A 19,314-nucleotide genomic window follows, 5' to 3' on the forward strand; every position below is an offset into this window, starting at 1 on the left:
CCCCAGACACCCCTCTGAGCACCACCCAGCCCCCTGGGGCCCCGAGGGGTGCCCGGCAGCACCCACGCTCTGCACCCACTTCGGGCCAGAAGCAGCCGAACCGTTCCGCCCCCGGGGCCGGTGCTTTGAGCTGCTCTGCAAAGGGGACTTTGCGTGGGGCCGGGAGACATCGTCATTTATGGGTGGGTTTTGTGCGAGTGCGCCTTCTCCGGCTGACAAAAAAAGATTTAATTCGGAAAGCCAGCACAGAGCGGAGCTGGGCAGCGCGTTTGCACGGTCAGCACTGGAAGGGCTGGCCCTGCTCCACGCGCGGTGCCGTTTTTGGGCGAGGAAAGCGCCTTTGAGCTGATTTGGGGCTGCCTGGCTTTTGGGGCCAACAAGGGGGGCCGGGAGCCCCGCGGTGTCCGGTGGCCTTGAGCTCGCACCTGGACAAAGAGCCCGTTTGTCTGGGGCATGTGAAAACCGGCATCTGAAGGCGGTGGGGCCGGCCGGCTGCAAGCTTTTGTGCGCTCTCCATGGGCGCCTTCGCGGCCCGGCGTCCCCAAAAGCCACTTGGTGCTGTCCCCAACCCGCGGTCCGGGGACGGCCTCGTAGCGGCTCCTCTTTGTATCGGCTCCTTATGGCTTGCCTGTGTTTACCCAGCAGCGTTGTTCGGGCTGATTACCGTAATTGCTCAAATAAAATATTAATTTCGAGTTGCCGGCGCATGCCTGTGGCTGTGGGAGTAGCAGCGCTGTCAGCTGCGCCTGCAGGTCCTGCTTACATGCGAAGCGTTTGCGTGGCTTTAAAAACACCATCTTACACCGTGCTCGGGCTCTGATTTATCAATTATCTGTAGCTAAAGGAAGCAAGAGACAGACATAAGTACGCTCGTTTGAAAAGGAAGCAAACCTTCGCATCAGAGGGTCTTGAGCTCGAGACAGCCTTGACTCAGAAAACTCATTTATTTTTGTTATTTTTATGCCGGAGCTGCAGAAAGATCCGCCGAACCTGGGCTGAGCACTCGGGGAAGCACAAAAAAAAAAAAAAAAAAAAGTCAATGGCTTTCTAGAAATGGTAAAAATCGGCCCCCGGATGGATAAGCGCTGCCCCCCTGGGCTCTGCAGCTCGGGGCTGACGTCGCACTGAGGGGACGCCTGGCGCGCGGGGGCTCGGCGCGTGCAGGGGGACGAAGCCCAGCGAGGGCTTAAATTAGCTCCTGACGCAAGGCGTCCCCCCGCGAAGAGCTCGCCAGGCTCCTCTCCTCCCGTTAAATTAGGCATTGTATTATGGGGAAGGAATGCTGGCCCTCGGCCCCGCGCGGGAGCTGTGCATTCGGCTGTCGTGGTGCTCGGGGCCCGCGGACGCTCAGGCTGCCCCTTCCCTCTCTCCTCGCCTTCCCTGCATGTGGTCGCCTCCCTTCCCTCCTCGTTATTTGCACTGCCGTGCTTTGAAGGCCAGCCGCTTGATCGGGGTCGTTCCCGGGGAGCAGGATGGACGCTGTCCCCTCGCCCTCCTGCGCCCTTTCGCCTCCGGATGCGTTCACCCTGCATCTTTCCCATGTCAGACCCCTCTCCCTGCGCTTTCAACCCATCCCTCGCTCCCCGCTGCTGCTCTTTTATTTTTTTTAGCGGCTCCCAGCATTGAAAAAGTTGTTTTCCAAAGGTCCTAGTTTTCACCCTTTGAGTTTTAGGGAAACGTCCTAAAAGCGATGTTTCCCGTAGCTCTGGGATCCCCCCTGGCAGATGGGTGGGGGATCGGTGCCGTGGGCATGGCTTTGCCTGCTCCGTCCTCTTGCCCTGCTCGTGGGGTAGGGCAAGATGATTTGGGGGAGTTTTGCTGAAATTTAGGGCGTCGCTGGGGATCGTGAGCAGATTGGCCCTGCTGTAGGGTGCTGGCAGAAGTATAGGGTGGTGGCTTTAAGCGTCGGGTGTCAGTGACTCCTGGGCATTCAGTCCTTGCCAGCACAGAGCCTGCAATTTGGGGAGTTTACAATTAAAACCTATCCCTAATGCAGATTGGAAAAACCCCAAGCAGCAGACAGGGATCTGGTTACTCAAGTGAATTGCAGTGACCTGCTTGCTCCCTGTTATTTATCACCCTGCCGGATTAAGCCACTTGGTTAATTGAGATGTACCATGTGTTTCGCAGAGTCGACCTCTGAAAAATAGGCAAAAACTGCTGAGGCTTTAAGAGCAGTAGGATTTAATTGGTCACCTATAAAGGTACGGGGTAAAATCCCGGTTACGGTGTAGGGAGCGTGCTATTAATCCTGTCCGTGCCATTGTAATGTGCAGTGCATCTCAAGCTGGGCCGGATTGTTATTATTGTTATTATTATTGTTATTATCGTCGTTATTATCATCGTTATTGTTGTTATTATATATTTATACTTAATAAGGTTTTAAGAGCTGGCTTCACTCTAGACTTTTCCAGTTTCGCAGAAGACATTTGGTTAATTTTGACGTACGAAGCAACCTGTTTCTCCTTGCTTAAAATCACAAGCAAGGCTGCGTCCTGGGGCGCGGGGCCGGCTCCGCGCTGGAAACCCGTGGTGCTCACCCAGGGGTTTTTAGGAATCCTGCCACTATTGACTTACAAACAAAAAACGCGGCTTAAAATCACTGCGAGTGGAGGAAGGAAGGAAGTGAGCAGAGGTTATTGTTGTTGTCAACTCGAGGCTGTTTTAAACATACCCGACCAAAAACTTGCCTTTTTTTTTTTTTTTTTTTTTGGAATGGGCCTGGGAGGAGCTTTCTGGGACGTACTGCAGAAGGGGGATGGCGTTCGGTGGGTGCCGCGGGAGTAAAAGACGAGCTGAAGGAAACAAGGAGGGGGGACAAACAACGTCTGGCAGATGAACGGCTGAAGGCAGGTGACCTAAATGTGCACCGATCGGATGCCAAAGCCTAGGGACGAAGCTGCACAGCACCGTGGGGACCTGCAGAGGGGACCGCCTGGGACCCCTCGGCTCGATGCGGGCACAGGACCCATGGCAGAGCAAGCCCCTGCCCCGACAGAGCACCTGACAGCAGCGGTGGCAGCCTCCAAGTCCGTGTTTTTTTGGCAAAGCGGGTCTCTGGTGATGGCCTGGGGATGTGTGCCAGGCTCTCTGCCCCCTCCGGCAGCCCTGCTGTCCCATTCTCCAGGTGCGTCGCCGCGGAGGGCCGGCTCTCACCTGAACGTGGGGGCTGGCAGGGGAGCTGGCATGTGCGAATTTTGGGTTTTTTTGCTGCTGGCGTAGCACACTGAGCTCTTTCTTCCGCTGGCTTCAGCCTGCAGATGTGTCTGGGATTCATCAGGAGCCCAGGGGCTCTGTTCCCAATCGAATGGGCTCTGCCCGAATTACCTCGCCAGTGACTTCAGCCCCCGCTCTGTAGGAAGACTGAATGAAAATGTTAGCGCTCGCCACGGAAGGACTCTTCCTTAATGGAACCCTTACGGGGCTATGAATAAAACGCCGAGGAAGTGCAGCATCATCGATTCCGAGTTCCGTGCCTGAGGTTTTGCAGCGCTTACAAACGCGCCGAGCCCTGGTGAGACCTGCTGTGGAAATCGTTTGCCTTGAAATGGGCTCTCTGAAAGAGCTCAAGGCTGTGTAAAAAAAAAAAAAAAAAAAAATACAGAGTGCCTGCACCGTGCTGTTCTGCTGCGGACATGAGGCAGGGTGAGCCTGCGGGGCTGTCCTGCAGGTGCCTTGCTCCTTTTGCCTTGCAATCCTCCAAGGAGCCATAGGCGAGGGCTGTAGGTGGGCACGTTCACCCTGCTGCTAAAGGAGGTGAGAGGAGCGGTTGGAGGCCAACGAGAATAAAGGAAAGGGTTTTATTGTAGGCACGCTTTCCAAAAAAAACTGATCTGATCATCCGTGCCTGGTGCCTGCAGCGTGGCCGGGGCGTTTCTCAGCCGTGCCGCGAGGATGAGGGCTGAGCATCTTCATCCGCAAGGGCTGCGGATGGATGCTCGTCTGGCCGTCAGCTGTCGGTCGAGGCGAGGAGGAAGCTCTGCTTCAAAACCAGTGCTCAAATCATCCCTCTCTCGCTTTTCAAGTGCGTGGTGTTTGCAGGGGGCTGTGAGTCCTGGTTAGCACGCCGGGAGGCTTGCGAGGAGGTGATGGTGGTGGTGGTGGTGTGATGGTGGTGGTGGTCACCACCGAGGGCAGCTCGTGCTGGGCAAGGGTTGCTCCTCGAGTGCCCAGCACCAGCCACCTTCTGGGGAATGTCGTCCCGGGCTTCTCAGCAGCTGGGAGGGGACGTGGTGGGAGGCTGGCGCAGAGCAGCTCCAGCAACGGGCCGTGCCCAGCAGGGATGCTCCCGCTCCAGCAGCATCTTCAAGGAGACCTCTGGAGCTGCTGGCCCTGCTTTTTTCATATCTCTACGTGATTAATATCTTCGCTATCGACCTATGCCGAGTCCTCCTCCCTCGGGTAACACATTTTTCCTGGCATGTAAGTGAGATATGGAAGCGGCCGTTAAGGCAGCCCGTTAATCAGAGGCCACGCGCGTTGCTCCGTGTGGGGCAGGCTCCTTGCTTTGCATCCAGCTTCTGACTCCAGGAAGCTTCTACGTAGGCACACAACAAAATCGCAGGATCGGGGCTCAAATAATGTCCTCTTTGTTAGCGCGAGCGGAATATTCATCTGCGCTGCCAGCGAGCGGAGGAATTCGGGGCGGGGGTAGGTAAAAGCCGCACGCAGCTCCGAGCCGCGGTCACGGCGATTAGCGTTTCTGCCCCGAGTGGCGACGGCTCTAGGGATGCCAAAAACAAAAAATCTATTTTTTGCAGTAATTTCCTCTCTCGTGTGTTTGTTCTTCGTCCAAATAGCGGCGCGTAAAAGCAAGCAAGAAGCCCGCGTGGAGAAGCAGCCGTCCTCCACCTGGGGCCGCGGCGGAAAATTCCCGCAGCTCCCCGCTGGCTCGCGCCGTGCCGGTGATGCCGGGGGGGGGCTTTTCCCCTTCCAGACCCCCGCTCGGGCTGGGAAGAGCCCGGCCTTGGGATACGGAGCCCAGTCGGAGGGGGAAGCGGCGGCGGCGTTCCCGCGGTGCCAGGGCTTGTCCGACCACAGACAGGAAATTGTTGGGTTCGCCGCTCAGACCCAGCCCAAATCAGCAGCTTCCTCTCCGCACTTTGTCAGGTTTCGCTTTGACGTAACGCGGGGGGAAGCTGGCGAGGGGAGCTGCTCGAAGCGCTGACGTCGGATGGAGCTGGAATGAGAGCACTGGCACATCCGTGCACTTCCCTTTTAGTTTTGTTTCTTGTTTTGGTTTGGTTTTTTGTTTTTTTTTTTCTTGCCGCGGCCATCCTTTCCTTTTCCCCACCCTCGTCCATCAGGGCTTTTAATGCGGCCTCGCGTTTCGCGTCTGGCCGAGTCTCCCTCAGCTGCATACAAAAAAGCGAATAAATTGCGCTCAGAGCAGTCCAACGTTTCAATCAGAAGCTGACTGCCTCCGTGCGTTCCCCCAGCAGGGATTTCTGGATCCGTCCCCCCTCGGAGACATGACAAGAAGCAAACCAGGAACCTCAATTCCCTAAACGTGCGCTTGTCTTCGAAGCGTGCGCCCTGGCAAAGCAGGGCCTCGTGTGGGGCCAGGCGAAGGGCAAGGAATGATGCTGAACTCGGGGAACAGGCCGGTTTTTAGGGGATGGTGCCTGGCAGAAAGGATTATGGCTGGTGCCTGCGGCCCCAGCACAACGAGGGCAGGGATCCGTGCTCTGAAATGCAGCCTTGCCACCCAGCGCCCCTGCAAGAGCAACTTTCCGCGGCGCGGCGCGTGCCGAAATGCACGTGGGGATTCGCGGCGTAACCTGCGACCGCGGCGGGTTTTAACCCTTGTTCTCTGGGTACGGGAGGGGAGAAGAGGTGTGTGGGCAGTGACGTGAACTCCTGGGTGTGGGGAGTGTTTGCCAAGTTGGGAAAGAGCAGAGGGAGTGTTTGCGCTGCAAACTTCGGCCGTTTCAACACCGCCGATTGCACAGCCGCTGCGAGCCCGTGTTCTGTGCCTTTGGGGGATTTATTTTTTGGTGGTGGCTTTTCTTACAGACGAGGCAAAGGAAGGAGATTTACAGCGCTCGCAGAGCTCTTGGCACACCGAGTTTATCCCAGGTCCAAGCCTGGACGTGCTTTGGGGGAAAAGTCTCGTTCTGCTCGGATGCCCCCCCTCCTGCCGCCCGGGAAGGAGAAGCGTTTCTTGCTCTCCTTCTGAGATGTGGCTGATAGCTCAGGAGGGGCAGAGGAGCAAAACCAAAAGGTCTCAGCCGGCGGGACTCAGCCCTGAGCGTTCTCGCTGGCTTTCAGGGTTTTTTGTTCGTTACAGTTTGGAAAAACACCCCAAATTCCTGCTTGACGGGGAAATGAGGAACGTGAGCCACGTTGCAGTAACGTCGCTTTCTTGGCCAGGCTTGGTTCTTGCACGTGACCCTGGTTTGGGTTATCCAGGCTGGAGCTTCCATGGGGGAGAACTGCTGGGAAAGGGGGAGAAAGTGCTCGGCAAGCCGGAGAAAAGCTTTTTCGACTTCTTCTTTGTTCCGGAGAACCGTGCTGCTCAGCTTCTCTCGCGTTCGCCCCGTTTGCGGCGCGTTTGCAGCAGGTCCGAGTGCAGGTGGCACCTCGTGGCCCTTCAAATATTAACCCGTGCCTGGGAGCGGTGCGCTGCCGAAAGCGACTTCTCTCCAGATTCAGCTGGCTCCAGCGCCCCGCAGCCCTCCAGGTCCTTGGAAAACAGGGCTGAAAGCGGGCAGCAGGTCCAGAGCAATATTTGGAGGGCTGCAGGCACATGAGCGGTTGCATAAACCTTCATTTTTTTACAGCCTTGGATGGCTTTTAGCTTGCGAAACAGCCAGACGGCAACCTGAACTTCATCTTGCCAATTATTACATTTTAAATCTCCGACCAGCCAATTATCTGGGCTGTCTCGCTGGTTGTTTTCTTTTATTTCCCCCTCCTCCCTGCAGATATATGTGCTTTTGGAAGGCTTAATCGCCGAAGCTCCAAATTCAATTAGAAAGTCTGCGCTTTCCGAAATCGCCTGGGAAGAGCGATGTCGCCGTCTCGCCGAGCTTCCCGTCCTCGCCGGTAACACGCAGAGCTTCGCTGGGAGCAGCCAGACCCCAGGGCGAGCGACCTGGTGGCTTTTGTGCCTTCCAGGTGGCCAGCAGGAGCCACGGGCTCGAGGGCTGGGAGCCCTTTAGAAGGCTGCAGCGTTGAAATAAGGAAGACATATAATATTTCCTATTTATTAGATTATCCGTAATATTTCTGCAGAATTTATTACACTCGTTTCTGAACTCCTGTTGATTAGATTATGCATAATATTTCTGCAGATGTTATTACACATACTTCTGCAGAAGTTATTGTGAATAATGGCACAATGACTTCTGCAGAAATAAATAATAATAATAATAATAATAAATAAAGGTGGGGTTTCTTCCATCGCTCTGCCGCGCACCCCAGGCACGGCAGCGGTTGCACAGCTCGCTTTGCAGACGAAGCTGTTATCACCGAATAACCGGCGCTGAGCATCGTAGCGGGGCTGAGCCTCCAAACACGGCGTAGGGAACTGAGGCTGCCTGCTCAGCCCGCCTTTATCTGCCCTGTGCATGCGTCCCGTGCAACGTCCTCTGGCTCGGGTATCAAGCACGGGTGTCATTCCTGTTTTTCTGGCAGGAATTGCACCTCGGGGGCTGAGTCGGGATTGCGCACCGCTGGCATCGTCGCCCCCCAACCCCGGGCGCTGGTCCCTTTGTGTCCCCGCAGGGAGCTGGAGGCTCCCCGCCGAAGCGGTTTTCCTTCCTTCCGCTGCCGCTCTTGTTTCCGTGCGATGCTTCCTATTTTGTGCTGGGTGAATCATGTAAACCCTAATCGAGTTTGCTCCCATTTCTCGTGGTTCCATCCGCCGCGGAGAGCAGGCGGCAAAAGCCGCCTCTGGTGGCGTGCTTGGCGAGGGGGGTGCAACGGAGGGGCTAAATCAGGATGCGAAGACCCTGTTAAAATATATTTTAAAACAAAAATCCGCCCTTGCTTTCCTGCGTTTCCTCCCCGAGAAAAAATGAGCAATCCAAACTGCTGCTGGTGCTGGCGCAGGGGATTTAGGGGAGCCTGCAGGACGCACGTGCGCCCGGTGTGGGGTACCTGGGGGTGCTGGGGGTCGCGCTCAGCTTTCGTGGGGGGGTCTCCTGGCGTTCCCCCGGGGTTAGCATTGCTGCTAAACTAGGGCCAGCAAGTTCAGACTGGGCTGGGTATGGCTGCACAGAGCAGGAGAGAGAAACCCACAGACCTCCCTGCCGCAGCAAACGCTGAGAAATAAAACGGGTTTTATTTTACGTGCCCGTACGCGTAATAAATTTATGCGTAAAAACACAATGGAAGTGTTCGCCTCGGGGGCAGGTGCCGTATGCTCGGCTCAGGGCTTGCGGGGCCGTCAGCCTGGGCTTTATGCGTCTTGTGGGATGGCCCCAAATGCTGCAGAGGTGAGGAGGGCGTCGCTGCTGCCGCTGCAGGTGAGCAGCGAGGGAGATCGCTGCCGCTGGGGCCGGAGGAGGAGGGATCCGGGCGCTAGCAGTGCAAGTGCCGTGGCATCTTAATGAATTAAATTTCCAAGTGCTAGTTGAGTAATCCTATTACCGCTGAAAAGAGCTTCCTTCCTAGAGTTTACTTTAGAGCAGAGGCGACTTTCACGCTCGTCGGCAGCCGTCCTGCTGGCCGGGGCTGCGCGCGGTCGCCTTGGGGTGCTGGCGGGGGCTCAGGGGTGTGCCAGGGACAAGGGCTCAGAGCTTTGGCCCCATGATTTTGCCGAACCACTTGGCAGAGAGCACGCCGCGTGCCCCTTTTTCTTTGTGGGCCACCGAACAGTGCCGAGCACCGAGAAACCTAACATCTCGTGGGTGCTTCACCAGGAGGTGCTGAGCTTTTGGGCAGCAGGAGGATCGAGAGCTGCATTTTTTTTTTGTCAACTCGTCGGTGCGTCAGTCAGCATACACCGTGTCGAGGTGTGGGCTTGCCCCTGTAGCCCTGACTTACAAACCCGATGAAAGGACGCTTCTGTTTCCAGCATCAGAGCAAAGCGCTCCCTTATTAGCAGAGTACAGCCAATAATTACTCGGAGCGAGGATGCGTTGAAGGGCTGCGCTCCGCATCCCATCCTCATGTGCTTGTTGTCCTTTGCAGGGTTTTTTTGCACCTTTTTTCCGTGCTTTTGCATAGCTGTCTGCAACCGAGCAGTGTGCTCTGACATCTGGATCTTGCACGGCTGTTTTTTTTCCCTTACGTGTTTTTTTTTTTTTTTAACAAGTCAGGCTATTTTTCATGCAAGAAATGTTTTCCTTAAATTTAAATTCCAGCACAGGTCTGCGCTGGTTTTGACACCTCCGTGGGTGTGCTCAGGTGATATTTGTGCTCCCGAAGACAGGCAGGATAGCATAGCAGGGGTGGTGGCTGCCCGTGGGGGTAAACGTGGGAGAATTCAAGGTACCACTTTGCTGCTCTGCCTTCGCCTGCAGGTAAAAGCCCTTTCGCAAGTGGTGGCTGCAGAGTAGCTGATGCACAGTGATTTTTTCATAGCTGGCCTCAAATGCATACGGGGCATCTGATTAAAACCCCCATTAAATCTCATGAGTACCAAGAGCATCAGATTGTCTTGTCTGCAGCTTTATTACAGCAGGCTGATAATGATTTTTATAGGCTATTTGTCTCTCTGTGCTTCAAAGTGTAATTTTTCAAGTGTCATGCTCAAAGGGCAGAAGGATTTTTTTTATCCTTTTCCATTTAAAATCCCAGTTTAAATCCCAGCTTACGCTTCCAAAACCCCAAAACACTCAAAACTGTACCAACAAATGGATTGCGCCCGAGACAGTGACCCTGTCACCCAGCAAAAACCATCAGCGCTTCTGTTTGACCCGAGACGAACGGCAGCAGCGCAGTTCGTGCATATTTCTTCCATGATCGTCTCCGAAGGAGTGGCTTTGGCATGCTGGAAGGAATCTGGGTGTTCAGAGGTCAGCGCGAGCAGCGACGCGGCGGTGTCATGTCCCACCCCATAGGGAACGATATGGGTTATATACATATATACATATATATATACACATAGCTGTACCCATATATATATATATTTACCAAGAGAGTGTGCATGTAATTATAGGTGGGTGAATATGGTGTATGTATATATACACACCTATATAAACATATAATGTATATATGGATAAATATACATGTATGTATGTATACATGGATAAATGTATCTGTATGTATGTGTATATATATATATATATGCACAATGTCTATGCAAGTCTATATACCTGGAATCCTTGCATTTACCTATATATATATATATTTACCCATATATATATATTTACCCATATATATATATATGCACAGTGTGCATGCCTATATACCTGGAATCTCTGCATTTACCCATATATATATATATTTACCCATATATATCTATTTACCCAGATAGATATATATATGCACAGTGTGCATGCCAATATACCTGGAATCTCTGCATTTACCCATATATGTATATATTTACCCATATATATCTATATTTACCCATATATATATATATATATATATGCACAGTGTGCATGCCTATATACCTGGAATCTCTGCATTTACCCATATATATATATGGGTATATATATATATGAGTAAATATATATATATACATATGGGTGTATATATATTTATATGGGTAAATATATATATATATGGGTGTATATATATATATGGGTAAATAAATAAATAAGTAAATAAATGGGTAAATGCAGAGATTCCAGGTATATAGATATGCACAGACACTGAGCAAATAACGTTGTGACCGAGAGAGCTGCCACTGGCTGGAGCTGACCCCTGGTAGGGCTCATGGCTGCTAAACCCTTCTTATTCTTCATCCCCTGCCACCTCTGCCCTGCTCCGTGCACCGGAGCAGCCCATAAAGTGCATAAAGTATGCTCAGACATAGGAGCAATGCGAGGGCAGGCTTCTTGCCAGCGCCTGCACACCTTGTTGGCACACGTCCTTTGACAGCACGTGGAAAACCAACCGAAGCCACCGCAGAAAGTGATTATTTTTCTTCTCCCCTCTTCTACTGTTGTTATTTTTTCACTCACAGTTTTAAATCTCTCCCTTTTTCGCCTGCTTTGGAGCATTTCTGTATTTCCCCCGGCGCAGCAGCCAGGCAGTGCCTTATGCATCCCCTGCAGCCGGCTCACCCGGCAGCCCCGGGCTCCTCTGCAGGAATTCTTCGTGGAGAATGGAGAGCCTCTGGACGCTCCCTGCGGCTTGCGAGCGCCGGGCTGCCGCCTTATCAGCCGCTGCTCGAGCCCAAAGGTGCTCCAGTCCCCCGGCTGCCTCTCAAGCCGTCTGCTGCCGGCCGCTGGCGTTCCACGGGCGGTGTCCGCATTCGTGGTGTTCTCAATGAGGTGTATAGTGCACGTTAAGCTTAAAAAAAAAAAAACAACACGAAAAAACTAACTCTCATCTGTCTTCTTGCATCCGTATGAAAGCATTCTTCTCCTTGAAAAGCCTGAAAGTTGTTTTCCACGGTGGATTACCAAGCACAAAAGCCACTTTTGCGAGTGGAAGTGCCCGGGTTGTGATTTGGTTTCAGTCCCCGCACCATAGCTTACATATATAACATTTAATGTATATATACATTCTTATGTATATAACATTTATTGTGTATACACACAGCTATATACGTTTTATATGTGTGTGGAGATAGGACATCCATATACATGCAGATATGTCTGTGTGTATATATGAAATAAATGTGTCCCTGTATGTTTTATATGCGTAATATGTCAAAATATTGATCATTATATTTATATTGATGTATTTTATATCAGCGTGGATATGCGTACACACACATATGGATACAGGCAGGATTCGTGCTCAGAGGACTTGAGTCTGTTGCTCTAAAAGTCGTTGCTTATAATTAAAAAATAATTAAAAAATGAGCGGGAGCCTCCGTTTTGGCTGCGGCCACGGCACGCGTGTGTGTGCAAGGCTGGAGCGCGAGGCGGAGTCCTGCGGGCGGACCCGCGCGAGCTGCACGGCTTCATTTCCTTCTCACGTCTCTGAAAGCAAACAAACAAACCCCAAATTGCACCAAACAGGCTGGCAGCCCTTCCCTGCCCACCTCCTCTTTTTAATAATTCCCAACCCAGATCTCAGCCCTGCGGGGCTTGGCCAACTGTAGGGAGGAGGAGGAGAGGAGGAGGCACCTCTCCTCCTCCCGGAGCGTGACGAAGGTCCTGCCCAGGCTCCTGGCTCACAGGAGGAGGGCTCCCTCCTCAACGGGGGATATCCCAAAATAACGAGGCAAAGGCGGTGTTTATGTAACACCGGGGTCTTGTATACTACTGCGAGTAAGTCATAAGCTCGCGGGGAGCCTGCCAAGGAGCGCTCAGGCTTCTGGAGCAGGGAGGTTGGGCTAGGTGATCTTTAAAAGGCCCTTCCAACCCAAACCATGCTATGAAGTCAGGCGTTGGTAAACCTCCCGGCATCCTACCTGCCCAGGGTCCTTCATTATTTCGCACTACACCAAAATGTGGCTTCGTTACGAAGTGCTTAAATGGTGATTGTGCGTGCATGCACCCGTCTGTGCAACAGCGACTGCAGAATTAAAAAGGACTTCTCGCGCGTCTCGATGAAGAGTTATTTTCTGCTCCGTGAAGCCTGGATGTGAAATCAGCAGTAGCTTTGGGAATAAAAATCTGCAAATGTAATCGCGCCGGACGAGCAGGTGTGGTGCGACTGTGGCAAGGCGCCGGCGTGAATTTAACACTTGGGATCTTGAAGGTTAAAAGCAGGTTGTAGAGCAGCCCTTCCCCTCGTATCGGATGTCTGGTCCTCACAGAGGTCTCTGCAGCTGTCTGGGCGATTAGGGATGCCTCTCGCACGTGCAGGACGTCCTGAGCTGTTTTTTAGGGTGAGCAGCAAAGATGCCCAGCGCTGGCTCCCAGGGTTTTGCTGCCCGAAACGTCCTCAGCATCCCTCTTGGCACAGCTCTGGGAGGCCAATGTGAAGACGGGCTCTTCTTTCTGCAAGAAAAGACGGGCTCATCATTTCTGCTGCTCTCCCTACCAGCGCTGCCATCGGGCTGGTGCTCTCCAGAGGTCTGCCCAGGCTCTCGGCTCGCTCTTCGCCCATGGGAAGCATCCATTCCGTGGCTGTCGGTGTGCAAGGGCTGAGCCGAAATCCCCAGCTTTGTCATAAAACCCCGACAAATCAGTAACTCATGAGCTGGGGCCCTGCTGAATGCTTGTAAACCTTTGCTCAGGTGGCAGCAGGGGGCTGGCGTTCCCCAGCCCGCGGACACTGCTGCTAAACATTCACCAGCTCTTCTGTGCACAACGGCCCCAGGGGCACTCAGCAACCTCCGGGCATAGCCAGCATCTCACTGGTAATTTGTTAATTGCTCTTGGGCCAGAGGAAGATGCTGTGCGTGCTCACGCCATGGCCTGAGAGGTTAACCTGCAGCCTAAACCCAAATCCCCTCCTGTTAGGCACAAGTTAGAGATTCAAAACACTTTTTTTTTATCCTCCCCCAGGCTTCCCGTGCCAACCTGCTCAGCTTCCAGCAGGGCAGAAGTTGGACTTCATTACCAAAGTCCATTGTAATGATTTCTCGGATTTTTCTGAGAGTAGCCAAAGCTTGTGCAAGTTTGCATGCTTTTCTATATTTGGTTTTGTTTAATTTGATTGTACAAGGCTGTTGAAAAGTCTAGCCGAACATTTCCACTTTCTGGCTCCGTGACCGTGCCATCTTACCAGGATTTACACGGAAAAAGCTTCTGTTTCAAATCCCACGCAGGTTTTTCTCAATGATCCCGCAGTCCAGATCCCGTTGTGACTTTATTTTCTGCTCCGTGAGTCCTGGATATGAAATTAGCAGTAGCTTCGGGAATAAAAATCTGCAAATAAAACAAATCCTCTGCACTTAGTGTGCCCATAACTTTGTCCTTGCAAAATGCAGCTGCCCCCTTCTTGCCTTCCTCCTGCCCCAGCGGGTGCTGATGTGCCTTCTGCCACTGTGCCATGGCACAGGGGAAAATGTCCGTCGTGGGGTGGCATCGCGCACGTGGCCAGCTCCAAAATCCCACTATTGCCTTCGGGCTTTGGCGGAGCGGCGTGGGATGCCTGCGAGGCAGTTCCCATCTGCGGTCAGCGCTCGTGCTCCTCCCCACTGGCACTGCGCCGTTGGTGCCTGGGCAGTTTTCGGAGATGCTCTATGGGACAGGCAAGGGGAGAGCGCGGCGCAGGATGGGTGTTAGTGGGAGAGGGGAAAAGATCACATAGGGGCTGGGAAAATCCGTCCCGGGGACAGCGCTGGGTTGTTAACGAGCCCTTTGGTGTCCCAGCCACCAGGCTAGGTGATCCATGGATCTGTCGTGCGTTTTTCCTGCTTTTTCCCTCCTCTCTGTCCCATTTCTGGGTTAATGCTGTGGCAGTGCGCAGGGACCCCGTTCCCCGAGCAAGCCCCCGTTGTGCTAAATTCTGCGTGAGCAGAAAGAGCCTCCTTTGTTCAGCAGGGCTGGCAGCAACAGCCAGAGGTGAGGGCTCGCCAAAACGATTCAGACCCCTCGGTACACCCCTTAGAAAAGCGAGGCACTCTTCTCCGAGGTGGCTTCTGGGTGCTATTGAGCGCAGCAATTACTTCTGTCTGGTGGCGTTTCGGGTCGATAGGCGCGTCTCGGTTGACGCCTCTGAATTTCTGCTTTGATGTCTTTTGAGGGTTCGTTCTGGTCCCGGTTTTAACTGGCGAAATGGGGTCTTTGTTGCAGATGTCAAGAAGGACTGGTCGGATCACGCGCTGTGGTGGGAAAAGAAGAAGACGTGGCTCCTGAAAACTCACTGGACGCTGGACAAGTACGGGATCCAGGCTGACGCCAAGCTGCAGTTCACGCCGCAGCACAAGCTGCTCCGCCTGCAGCTGCCCAACATGAAGTACGTGAAGGTGAAGGTCAACTTCTCGGACAGGGTCTTCAAGGCGGTTTCCGACATCTGCAAAACCTTCAGTAAGTAACGGGCCGCTTGGTTCGGCTTCCTCCTCTCTTCCCATACACGTGCGTCTCCGTGAGCTCATCGAGTCGCTGCCGATTTCCACCTTCGAGCCCTAAACACCTGGGAATCGACACCTGGGTGTCTGCCCTTCCTGCCTTTCAGATCTCATCTTTCCTGGGTAAATACTTAGGTAAAAAAGCATGCTGCAGACACAGCCGATGGAGAGATGCGGCGCTGAACACTCTTCATAACCAGGCTGTGCTCGGCTTTGCGGGCGGCAGGGCGGCAGCAGCCCCGCTCTGTGTTTAAGCCGTTGCTGTTGGGTCCTAATTTTTTTTTTTTTTTTCTGCAAATTTATGCGCTAGATGACAAACAAGCCCTGCAATAGGAAATCTTCCAGATGCATGGGTTCTTTTCCAGAGGAAAATCGTATTAGAGGTTAAGTGATGATGCTCCGCTATAAAAGTGTCTGGTGGAGGGAAGGGACCGATTTTTCCTCCTTCCTCCCCGACTCCTCCTTCCACTTCTTCCCTCGGTAAATTTCCCTTCAAATGCGCAGTGCTCGCCCAAGGCTGCTGCCTCCGGGCATCTCCTTTTACCCATTTTCCCAGGTTTCTTATACCCCCCAAAACCTGGGCGCGATCTTTCAGCCCGGAGGGACCGAACGATGTTCTCGCTGCCACCCACTTCTCCTCCGCGCGAGGGGCAGCCTCCCCTCCCAAAGGATGCGACGCGAGCCGAGCCCTGCCGTAGTAAAATCTATTTCTGCTCTCCAAAAGCGACTCTGGTTACTCTTGGCTGACCCAGTTATTTCACGGAGCAGGAAGCGGCCGGCTGGAAGCGAGCTGTTACGACATGGCCCCCTTGCATCCGCGGCTAAGCCGATATATATAGCCGATGATGGAGCTTGATAGGGCTCTCCGCTGCTCCTTTCCTGTTTTGTTTTTGGGGGTTTCCTTTTGATAAATATTGGGAAAATTCTCCTTAAAATAGAAAAGCCTTAGCCAGCGTGATTTCCGAGTGGATTTAGCGTCCTCCCCCATCTTCCATTGCCATTTTCAGTACCTTGAAGACAGAGGAGTCACAGGCGTCTGCTTTGCCGCTGCTGAATCTTTATAGCAGTGAGTCACGTCAGGAAATTCTGGTAGAGTTAATCACGTAACGAGGGAGCTCGCACTGCCGCCGCAGAGCAGTCAGAACCTTAAATGGGCCTGCAGCAGCTATTTATTTAACTCCGGGACTCTCAGCGTATTTATGAGCAAACCGACAGGATAATGCTAATATTTAAAGATGTGCAAGGGGGGGGAAAGCTGCTCGGAGGGCTGCAGCTGGGCAGTGATAAGAGCTCTTTGCAGCAGGCAGGAGCGGCACATCTGTCGCAGGCGTTTCTGAGTTTTCTGCGGTGGCATCCAAAGCGCTGGGCTAAACGTCCCTGGTGGGGGGGAAGGAGCAAAAGCAGGATTTGGCTGGAAACCCCGTTCCTCTTTCCATGCCTTACACCAGCCCGAGCCGTTTGACGATGGATGGAGACTACGAGGCTGAATACAGCGATTAAATCTTGTTTAGCCCTTCTCGTGGTGTTTACTGGAAGCCAGATGTTCGGCAGAGCTGCAGGGGAAACGGCCACATTCGGCGTGGGGAAACGGGGCTGGGACTGGAGGCTCTTCCCTGCTCCATGGAGGTACACGGATGCCTCTATATCCATATATAATATAGCTTCATAGCTGGATAGTTCATATATATAACTTTTAACTTATGTATCAGATATATATATATGTATATATATATATATATATATGTTTATATGCGTATAGGAACCAAAATCCTTCCCCCTTTCCTTTTTCTCCAGCACATCCCTCTCTTGGGGTCTTGCAGACCCTGCTATAGCGCCTGTTTTCCTCTCTATTCCCCCCCACTCGGTGTTTATTCTGCCCTGTTTCTCTCCATTACCTTTCTCCTGCCCCCCCCCAGCATCTGTGCAGGGAGCACCAACACCGACTGTGCTCATTGCCTCCCCAAGGAAAACTGAGCAGATATTTCAAGGTAGAAGGGGAAAGAGGTAATCCCCGCTCTAACAGCACAACTCTTTCCTCTAAAAATCCCTTGATTTCTAAAATTACAGTCCATTGTGGCCTGAACCAGTGTCCAGCAGAGAGAATTGTGTTTGGGAACTGCTCACATTTCAGCTCTGTTTGCTGCCTTTGCCCCCAGAGCATTTAATTACATACTTCAGTAATTTTAACATATGGCATGATTAAGGAGTAATTAATCCTTAAATGTAAGTAATTCCTCATGTCACCAGGGCTCTAGCTGGTTACATCTATAAAATACCCTACGGACAAGCAGGATCACACTTGGGTGTATTATTTGCATTGCGCCTTTTCTTATATTCACTTTAAATTATAGAATGGGACAAGTTTTAGGGTTAACAACCAGAAAGCTTAGCAATTCCTGGAAGAAGATTCCCCGTGCGGTCCTGTTTGTTGTGCATGTGTTTTCCAGCCGGTGGGCAGCTGTTCTCTTGGGATCCTGAGGGCTGCACGTTGGGATGTAGAGATGTCTGAGCTCTGCGGGGAGAAAGCCTGGGCTGGAGGATGCTGCAGCCGGGGAGCATCCTCTGGCTGGAGCGGGGTGGCCCGAGAAATGATATTTCTTCTGCAGAGGTGTGGCACATGCAGTGCTGCAGCCCTACGTGAAGGTTTTGCAACAGCATGGGTTCTGCAATGTGTGTAAAATGAGGGAGGGATGGGGAAGGAGGGAGGCTGCCGTCTCCTAAGGCAGCTCAGAGTTTCTGCCTGCTGCGAAAGGCTCTTCGGTCTTGGAAGTGGCTTTTCGCCAAGTGGTGCCTGAGACTTCGTATTTCTGTCAGGGGCTGAATTTCCTGCAGAAGGGGAACGGGGAATTCGCGTTAGAGCAATAGCAGATGAGGAATGCTGCTTGAGCTCTGTGGAGGGAAATTGCGAGTCAGAGCATCCTCTGACGGGACCGCATTACCAAACCAGGGCGGCTCTGCTGCCCTCAGACCTGCTTCTTTTTGGACCTGCCAGTGAGGTTGCTGATATTCTGCATCTCTCTTAATTAAAACGAGGTGTCATTATTGCAATCCAGCCGTGACAGGTTTCCATCCCCGGCAGGGCTGTAGCAGAGGCTGTCGTCTCCTTGAGCACAGCAGCCAGGCATGTCATGTCACCCTTGGGATTTCTTCCTGAAGTCTGTAATCTCGTGCAGATGGAAATTATTGCGGAGAGCAGCCCTCGCCGCTGCTGTGCCGGGGCTCTCCTGGGGCAGCCCAGAGGGGGATGTGGGAAGATGCTGGAGCCTCTCGCACATCCCCCCCCCCCCGGTGCTTATGGAGGTCGTGTGAAGCCGGAAAAGGCTCCCCCATTCCCAATGGCTGGGCTGCAGCCCCTCGATTCCCACAGCAGCCGGTGGGGAGGGTCAGCCTGCGGGGCGGGGGGCGACGGAGGATGGAGGCAGGAGAAGCGGAGCGGGGCGGAGGATGGAGCGGGCAGCCCTGGCCCGAAGGCTGGCCCTGGCTGCATGCCCGGGCAGCGGGAGGACAAGCTTTGATCTGCTATTAAAGACCACAGAAAGAGAAAGTAAAACTTCCCTTTTTTTTGTTCAGGGACTGCCAGAGGTGCTGCAGGGACGAGCAGGGTGCTGCGGGCTGGGGACGTGGTGCCGCTTACGGTTGTCCCATGTGTCCCCCTCCCGTTTGTCCTGCTTGGGAGATCTTCCTGCCCGGCAGACAGCTTGTCAAATATACAAATGCGATTCGACGTGGCCGCAGTTCAGCACTCGATTGGTGTGGGTGGGAATATCTCCACCGGAGGTCTGGGGAGGTGGGGGATGCGGCTGAACGCACAGAGCTGGCTGTGCCAGCGTGTAACGCACAGCCGTGTCACGGCTCCTGCTTGACTGGTCATCCTGCAGAACTATACGCAGAGAAATCCTCCCCTCCTCCCCAGCTTCGTGTGATCGCAGGGCGGAGGATGCTTCGCGTCTGCTCCTGCCATCGCGCCGCTTCCTTGCAGGCTCCCCTTGCTGCTGCTGCAGCTCCCCGTAGGTTTTTTTCCGTGCACCCTGGGAGCAGCGATGGACTGCAGGCAGGATACGCTGCTGCTGGCAGGGCACGTGGGAGAGGAAAAGCAAACAGAGCCCTAAGTGTGAAGGTTTTTTTCCCATGCTTTTGCGTTTCCTGCCCCAGCAGTGCTGCTTCTCTCAGGGAAGTCGCGTGTGTCCTGGGAGCCCCAGGACGAGAGAAAGTTGCTGCGTGCCGAGATGGTGGCAGCTGGCGCTGGTGGGAGCGCTGGGAGGAGGACGGGTGCCCGAGCCAGG

General features: G+C 53.3%; 1 protein-coding gene across 11 annotated transcripts in view; it reads left to right on the forward strand.

Moving 5' to 3' along the window:
• Window positions 1-19,314, forward strand: part of FERMT2 (FERM domain containing kindlin 2) — a 48,323-nt gene that overhangs the window by 2,138 nt on the left and 26,871 nt on the right. For all 11 annotated transcript variants that reach the window (XM_083837216.1, XM_083837219.1, XM_083837220.1 and 8 more), the window contains one exon: window positions 14,757-14,990. In XM_083837216.1, coding sequence (XP_083693342.1) covers window positions 14,757-14,990 — 234 coding nt within the window. The remainder of the gene's footprint in view (window positions 1-14,756; window positions 14,991-19,314) is intronic.

This window comes from Anser anser (genome assembly GCF_964211835.1).
Source record: "Anser anser genome assembly, chromosome: 5".
Taxonomy (NCBI): domain Eukaryota; kingdom Metazoa; phylum Chordata; class Aves; order Anseriformes; family Anatidae; genus Anser; species Anser anser.